Here is an 8664-nt window from a genome sequence, read left to right on the forward strand (position 1 = left end):
ATTTTAATTTTACAGCTACAACTAAACCTAAACCAACATGTTCTCCTGTCCAGATGCGATGTAAAGGAACAAATGTGTAAGATTTTTTACCTTTTTTTTGTAACGATACTTAAGAAATATTGAAAATTTCCAAAATTTTTTTTTTAAATTCTACTTTTTACTCTGTCATGTTATTTTACTTTTTACTATGTCATGTTATTTTAATTTTAAAAAGAAATATCTAGAATACAAATTTGGTTAATAAGCATTACCTTTTGAGTCAACAGATGAGCCTCTGCCTAGCCACTCAGCCTTACAAGAAATAGCAGCCAAATTTCCTTCAGTTCACGCTATAACATCTTACACAAGGAAGGAAATTCTGGAAAATGTGATTTTAGACTCACTATACCTGAAAATAAAATAGTATGGTTATGACTAGAATTCCTTGGAACAGAGGTCTGTTTGGTCAAGGCTCATTAGTAATTAAACAACAATGACATTGTTTCTTTTTTTTGAATGGCTAATTTTCAGTTTGTATTTATTCATATTAATATTGCTAACAGTGAAATAAAATATCTAGCTTTACTGAGCAAGAAGAAAATAAATGAAGGTATATATATATATATATATATGCTCCAGGATTGCTCAATCAAAACAAATGTATACATTAAAGTCAACACTAAAAACTGCATATTTTTATCATAAAAGGTGCATTCCACTCACTTGGAGATGTGATGGAGAAAGAGACTGCAGAAAAGGTGATGATGAAGAGAACTGTCGTAAGTATATTGGTATCAAGATATTGTACATAAAATTGAGATGGTATCATTAAATGCTTGGTAAATATTGGTTTCAAATTTTAGCACAAGGCCAGCAATTTCGGGAGAGAAAAGTTGACTACGTCAACTCCAGTGCTCAACTGGTAATTTTATCAACCCTGAAAAAAATGAAAGGCAAAGTCAGCCCCGGCAGAATTTGAACTCAGGATGTAAAGCTGGATGAAATGCTGCTAAACATTTTGCCCAGCATGCTAATGATTCTGCCATCTTGCTGCCTTATGTTTGGTAAACATCATAACAAAATGACAATAGGTGTAAGTAATGGTGGTTTAGGAAGGAACTTATAAAATATTGTTAAGAGGGACACTAGAAATGACAGAGTGTCAGACAAGACAGAATGTCGACAATCTACAGATAATAAAGCATTTTTTCCTTCTCCCAAATTTTTAGTTTTCTGAATATGTTAATCCTCTACCATTCAGATTACCCAGTCAAATGTAATGCTTATTTATTCACTTTGTTTTGAATTAATCCTTCATTATGTCATATATTCAAGATTTCGATGACATGATTATTTATTTTAGGAAGGACATCAAAGTGCAGGTATGAGAGGCTGAATCTAGTCAGTTTGACCATAAAATAGGTAGAATATTTGGGCCAGATATAGTTGGCTTAAATGCATTGACTGCATTTCATCCTGGTTGATAAAATAAATATCAATCAAATACTGCTGTTGATATAAACAACTGTTATCACCCATCAAACATGTGATCTTTTGACAAAGAAAGAAATCATTATTTGAATTACAGAATTAGTAATATGCCAAATAAAATACTGTTTTCCATATTTAGTTCTAGCTTTTTAGGTGACAAACAGGCAGAATCATTAGAATGCCAGGCAAAATGTTTAGTGGCGAGCTGGCAGAAATGCCTAGCAGTATTTTGTCAGCCGCTACGTTCGGAGTTCAAATTCCGCCGAGGTCGACTTTGCCTTTCATCCTTTCGGGGTCAATTAAATAAGTACCAGTTACGCACTGGGGTCGATTAAATAAGTACCAGTTACGCACTGGGGTCGATATAATTGACAATCCATTTGTCTGTCCTTGTTTGTCCTCTCTGTGGGTAGTAAAGAAATAGGTATTTCATCCATCTTTATATACTGAGTTCAAACTCTGCCAAGGTTAACTTTACCTTTGATCCTTCCAGTGGCAATAAAAATAAGTACCAGTTGAATACTGGGGTTGATGTAATTGACTTATTCCATCCCCAAAATTGCTGGCCTTGTGCCAGAAATTTGAAATCAATATTCAGTTTCTTCCCTTTACATTCTAAATTCAGATTAATTCAGATTATCTTTGCCTTTTATCCTACCAGGGTTGAATAGGTACCAGTCATGTAGTGGAGTTGATTTAATCAATTGTGTTCCTATTTCAAATTTATGATCTTTTACTCATCATCATCATCATTATCGTTTAACGTCCGTTTTCAATGCTGGCATGAGTTAGACGGTTTGACTGAGATCTGGAGAGCCAGTGGCTGCACCATGCTCCATTCTGATTTGGCAATGTTTCTACAGCTGGATGCTCTTCCTAACACCAATCACTCCAAGAGTGTAGTGGGTGCTTTTTACATGACACCAGCACAGGAGCCAGTCAGGCAGGCTTGGCATCGATCACATTTGGATAGTGCTTTTTACATGCCACCTGCACTGGAGCCAGTCAGGTGGCTCTGGCATTGATCATGTTTGCATAGTGCTTTTTATGTGCCATCAGTACACAAGCCAGTCAGGGGGTACTGGCATTGGCCATGTTCATATCATGCTTTTTATGTGCCACCAGCAAAGAAGCCAGACATGGGGCACTGGCCACAGCTACGATCTTGGTTTTATTTGATGCAACAGGTCTTCCCAAGCATATCATATCGCCTGACGCATCAAGGGTACTCTTAAATGGACCAGACATGCAACACTGACATCAGCCAATGCTGCAATCTCACTTTAGTTGCTGGGTCTTCTCAATCACTGCATATTTCCAAAGGTCTCAGTCTCCTGTCATTGCCTCTGTGAGGCCCAATGTTCGTAGGTTATGCTTCACCACCTCATCATGCTTCACCACGTGAATCATGACCTTCAAATATTGGGCCTCACATGTTCTTCATGTGATTCATTAATGCTTTCAGATTGTTACAGTGGAAATGGTGTGTCCTACAGAGGGTCTGTATCAGAAACAGACGGAGGAACACCTTGCCTTAAATGGACAGAGAATCCTAAATATAACACAATAAACTCTCCCAATGTAGTAAGTTTACTTTGAATTTTAATTGCTTATCTTGACAATGGTTTGAATACATAGTTAGATAATTGATACTGACAATAAAAAAAAAACTGATATAAATAACAACCATTTAGATAATCCACCTCGAATAGCCATAAATTAATTATTGAGAGGAATACGATAAACAAAGGTAATAACTAGTTTATTGATAAACATTCTTATCGTTTTCTATAGCATCAGGTAAAACTGTTAGCAATGACCAAGCACTATTAGTTAGTGACATTAGTTATCTGAGATTTTTAATTAAACTGAATCAGTAGCAGAATTTTATATATTTTGCTCAATCCAATCAAACAAAAATTACAGGTACTCATCAAAATGTGATGAGCTTACAGGTGATTCATGCCCTCCAGATTCAGAACAGTAAAAGTGTTTAAAAACTTTAGCAAAAGCCACAAATTTTAGTGAGAACAGGTAAGTCAATTACATCGACGCTAGTGCCCAACTGGTATTTATCTTATCAACCACCAAGAAGGCAAAGTTGACCTTTGAAGAATTTGAACTCAGAACACAAATCTGGAAGAAATATTGCTGAGCATTTTGTCCAGAGTGCTAATGATTCTGGCAGATCACAGCCTTTCAGCTCAGTGCAATCAAAAAGAATACATAAGTATTTTAGGTTGCTATGATGAAAGAGAAAATCCATTAGTTTGATTGGATCCACTTTTCAATGAAGACTCTTCTCTAAATATTAAATATTCACTTTTTTCTAGCTAAGCTAAATAATGCTCCCTTTTTCTGAATTTAACAAAATTTGTCTATATTAAATTCTGAATTCTTACTTCGTAAGGTCCATAGTGGCTTTTATATTCGTTTTTTTTTTTATAAGTACTTCTGGTTTCTATGCCAAGGTTATGAATTGTTTTCTAGATTTTCATCATCATCATTGTCATCTAACATTCATTTTCCATGCTGGCATACGTTCATAGGAGTTGGCAAGGCCAGGGGCTGCATCAGGTTCCATTCTCTGTTTTGGATTGGTTTCTACTGCTGAATGTCCTTCCTAACATCAACCATTTTATAGAGTGTACTTTTTACATGGTGCTTTTTACATGGTACCATCACCAATGCTTTTTTATGTAGCACCATAACCAATAGTTTCTATGCAGTAAAAATAGTTCTAGAATTTTCTAGTAATGTAAATTTTTAATAGCATATCCTTTCCATATCGTCCATGTCTAAGATAATAATGCATTAGCCTCAGCAGAGAGATACAGATATGATAGAATTCTTTCTTAGCACTACCATTCTGATTTTGATAATTTAATGTAATTCTTACAGGTTCTACTTATTCATCATCAATTGAAAACCAAATAACAAATGATTATGATGGTGATGATGATGATGATGATATTGTAATTTAATTATACATATATAAAATATATCATATATAATTCTTTGTTTACTTTTAACATCCACTTTTTACCATGCTTGCATTGGGCTGGATGGATATGTATAATATCCAGGCATGAATGTGTGGCAGGAAATTTGCTTCCAACCAATGTTTCCAGGTTCAATTCCACAGTGTGGTACTTTTGGTCAAGTGTCTTCTATTATATCCTTGGCCACCTAAAGACTTGTGAATGGATTTGGCTAACAGAAACTGAAAAAAGCCTATCATATATGAGGCAGGGGTGCCACAATCACCTTACCTTGACATCACATGATTAGTGTAATTAGTGTAATTATGAAAGTTTACACCAGCGAGAAAATTCTTTAAAATTCTAAATTTAACATATTTTTATCAAAATGTGGTTTTTGTTTCAACTACAGAAACATAATTTTAATTTACTGCGAGGTATCATTTTTTTAAAACCATGAGATAGTGTTCCCCCTTTGTCATTTCTCTCTCTCTTTACACTTAGGACTGTAAAATGAAATGTTATATATTTTAACAATTGACCCCTTTGCTGAGATTATTGTTCACTTTGTCATATGATTTACAGGAATAAAAAGAAAAATACAATTTCCTATCTCTGTACATCTGAAATTGTGTGTTTATGAAGGTTATTAATACTGATATATGCAAATATGTATATTGACAGAAAAATAATGCAGAGCATTACAAGTGTTCAAATCTACAGTAAGTTCTGCATTATGAACTTTCACAGTACATACTTGGAGTGCTTCTAGTTCACTGTCAGGCAAAGTTGTAAAATCTGATATGCATATATATGGTGAACCAAGGATATTTATGTAGCTAAGTTATGTCAGCATATTACCAGATTTCTTCATAAATTCTGACACTATCTTTGAGTCCTTGCTATTATTCTAAATTTATTTATTGAATGAGAGAGTGTTGTTACATAAATATCAGATATGAAGAGAAATTAAATCTGACATATCAGAAAAACTATACGAATTGAGAATTAAATGTATAAACATGATTTTGTGACCAGCAAAAAAAAAATAAATAAACCATCCAGTGGGCAGTTTTCTGCCAGTGTGTAAAAATAACTGATCATAGTTCAGTGTCAATTTACATAACCAAGAATAAGATACTTGTTGACAACAGTCATTTAAGTAGGGATATTTTTTTTTATTACTAGGAATCTCTCTGAAGTTCAAATAATGGACTGGCAGAATCAGTAGCACATTGTGCAAAGTGTTTAGTGATGTTTTTTCTGACAATCTAAGTTCTGAGTTTAAATACTGGGAGGTCAACTTTGTCTTTTTTATTTTAACCTTATGGGCTTGATGAAATAAATACCATTTAAGCACTGAAATCGCTGGAATTGACTCGTACCCACATCCTTGAAACTAAAATTTCAGGCCTTGTACCTATAAGAGAAAGAATTATTATTATTATTATTATTATTGTTGTTGTTGTTATCGTCGTCGTCGTCATTGTTGTTGTTGTTGTTCTTGTTGTTGTTGAGTGAGAGAGCAGGACATGCCATCAAAGTGACACTGGGGTACCAATATACAAAGCCCAATATACCCATCATCACTACTTGTCTGTAAGGAGACACCAGTCACATGCATCACCACCATGACTTTGCAGGTGGGGTTCAGAATTTTCATCGTGTCAAGTAGCCCATTCTGCTCAAAATTTCTCTGAATAAGATTTGTTTAAGGATGATGAATGCAATACCCATGTTTCCAGAGGTGAATTATTCAAACCCCAAAGAATTACCCTCAACATTTGGCTTTTCTGCTCCCCAACTACTTCTGCTCATGATCAAATATGCACATATCATCAGCCTCTAAGGGACATGCTCAACTGGTTAAGGTCAAACAACTGACAAGCAAATCTGTGGTAGTGAGCAGAATATGTGCTGTGGCCCATTTTAATACCAAGACAAAACAATGTACATGATAACACTTCCAATCAGTTAAAATCAAAAGCCATTATTGTTGAGAGAGTAGTGCATGCCATCAAAGTGAAACTGGGTTAAAATATACGAAGCCTAGTATACCTATCATGACTACCCATCAGATAAGGGTAAACCAGGCAAATGCATCACAACCATATGTGTGCAACATGGTGATCTTATATCAAGATAAACAATGCATGATCTTGCATGTACATGATAACACTTCCAAGCAGTTAAGATCAGAACCCATGAGAGCCACTACTGGTACTGCATCAGAGCATTCATTATTATTATTGTTATTGTTGTTGTTATTTTTGTTATTGTTGTTGTTGTTATTATTATTTTTATTATTATTATTATTATTATTATTATTATTATTATTATTATTATTATTATTATTCAGTAGTTTTATTTTTATAGCGTGCTTTCACTTCACTACCGAGCACAGCTCTGTGTGCCTTAGGTATGTGCTGTGATTTGTTGTGATGCTCTGATGGTTATTGTATGGAAAGTGTTCTGCGTAGGATGTGTGCAGTGCCTAGTAGTGCAATTTTCTGTATGTTATATGTGTTTGTAAGTCCTGGTGTTTTTGTTATATATTTGTCTGAATATTTTTTTATCATGCCTAATGCACCTACTATGATAGGAATTGTTTCTGTTTTTAGATTCCGCATTCTGGTTACCTCTATTTTCAGGTCTTTGTATTTTGAAAGTTTCTCCATTTCTTTTAGAGACACGTTGTCATCTGCCGGTATTGATACATCAATTAGAAAGCATTTTTTTTCTTCATGATCTCTGACAATTATATCTGGTCTGTTGGCCTTAATTTCTCTATCTGTGTGTATCGGCATTATCATTATTATTATTATTATTATTATTATTATTATTATTATTATTATTGCCAAAATATATCTAACACATATCTCAAGCAACATATAAATGAAAATATAAACATTTGTAACTTTAAATTTCATTCCTACTTCCTCTAGGGTATCGGAGACCACAATTTTTGTCGAAACCCTGATGATGATAAGCGTCCATGGTGTTGGGTAGCACCAGCTTTCCAAAATAAGTTTGGATACTGTAAAATTGATCAATGTAAAAATGTTACAGAAAGCACAACAGTGGAATCAACTGTGACTACATTCCCTACAACAGTGGCATCAACTACTCGTAAGTATTTTAAAAACAATTTAAACACCAAATGAAGAAAATCAGGCAATTATTAGTGTTTAAATGAAAACTTCAACAGTAACAGATCATTATAAGGTGAAATATAAATCAGTTTGTAGTGTAAATATTTCCTGCAAAACTTAATTTGACTGTAAAATTAATGAGCTAAAATAAAGGACAGATTTTACATGTGGGACTTGATTTAAAATCAGCTACAGAAGATTATAAATTCTTTGAAATTAAATTTGGATTTAGATGAAGTTTCTTACTGCTAAACTGCTTCAAAAACAGATATTATTGTTTTCTGGTTTCTTTCTATCACTTTATGTTGCATTTTGTGCACATAATTTCTTACTTTCTGGACATCAGACTTACTAAATTAAGACATTTCTCTATGACTCCTGGTGCCACATAAAAAGCACCCATGCCAGTACCAAATGACAGCAACCATGCTGGTTCTACATATAAAACACCCAGGTCACTCTGTAAAGTGGTTGGCATTAGACAGGACATCCAACCATAGAAACTATGCTGAAACAGACAAGTGGAGCCTGGTGCAGCTCCCTGGGTGGCCAGCTCCTGTCAAACTGTGCAACCCATGCTAACACGGAAGACAGACGTTAAATGATGATAATGATGATGATGGTGGTGGTGGTGGTGGTGGTGATGGTGGTGGTGTTGGTGGTGTTGGTGGTGGTGGTTGTGGTGGTGGTGGTGGTGGTGGTGTTGGTGGTGGTTGTGATGAAGATTATGTTTTAATACAGAATTATTAACTTGGATTACATTACTCAAATTCAAGGTAATAATGGGAGTCAATATGTGAGCAAATACAACGCAATATATACTCAAGAAATACATGCTGATTAAAAAAAAAAGCAAAACCTAAAGATCCACGTACAAAAAATATCATGCCACTTACGAAACAAACCAGTATGCAAATTAGAAGGCAGTCAAAAGTTGAATTTAAAAGGACACGAGGGGAACACACAAAATAAAGTCGTTAAACTTAGTTCAATACTTAGCCAGAACATGGAAATATTAGAATTAAATTAGAGCAATATAACAATGATGATACTGGATAATG

At 34.4% G+C, this 8664-nt stretch overlaps 1 protein-coding gene across 1 annotated transcript in view; it reads left to right on the forward strand.

Moving 5' to 3' along the window:
* Window positions 1-8664, forward strand: part of LOC115211767 — a 163255-nt gene that overhangs the window by 23152 nt on the left and 131439 nt on the right. The window contains exons 8-11 of the mRNA XM_036503266.1: window positions 16-76; window positions 688-758; window positions 2936-3054; window positions 7397-7580. Of these exons, the coding sequence (XP_036359159.1) occupies window positions 16-76; window positions 688-758; window positions 2936-3054; window positions 7397-7580 (435 nt within the window). The remainder of the gene's footprint in view (window positions 1-15; window positions 77-687; window positions 759-2935; window positions 3055-7396; window positions 7581-8664) is intronic.

Source organism: Octopus sinensis, linkage group LG5 (genome assembly GCF_006345805.1).
Source record: "Octopus sinensis linkage group LG5, ASM634580v1, whole genome shotgun sequence".
NCBI lineage: Eukaryota > Metazoa > Mollusca > Cephalopoda > Octopoda > Octopodidae > Octopus > Octopus sinensis.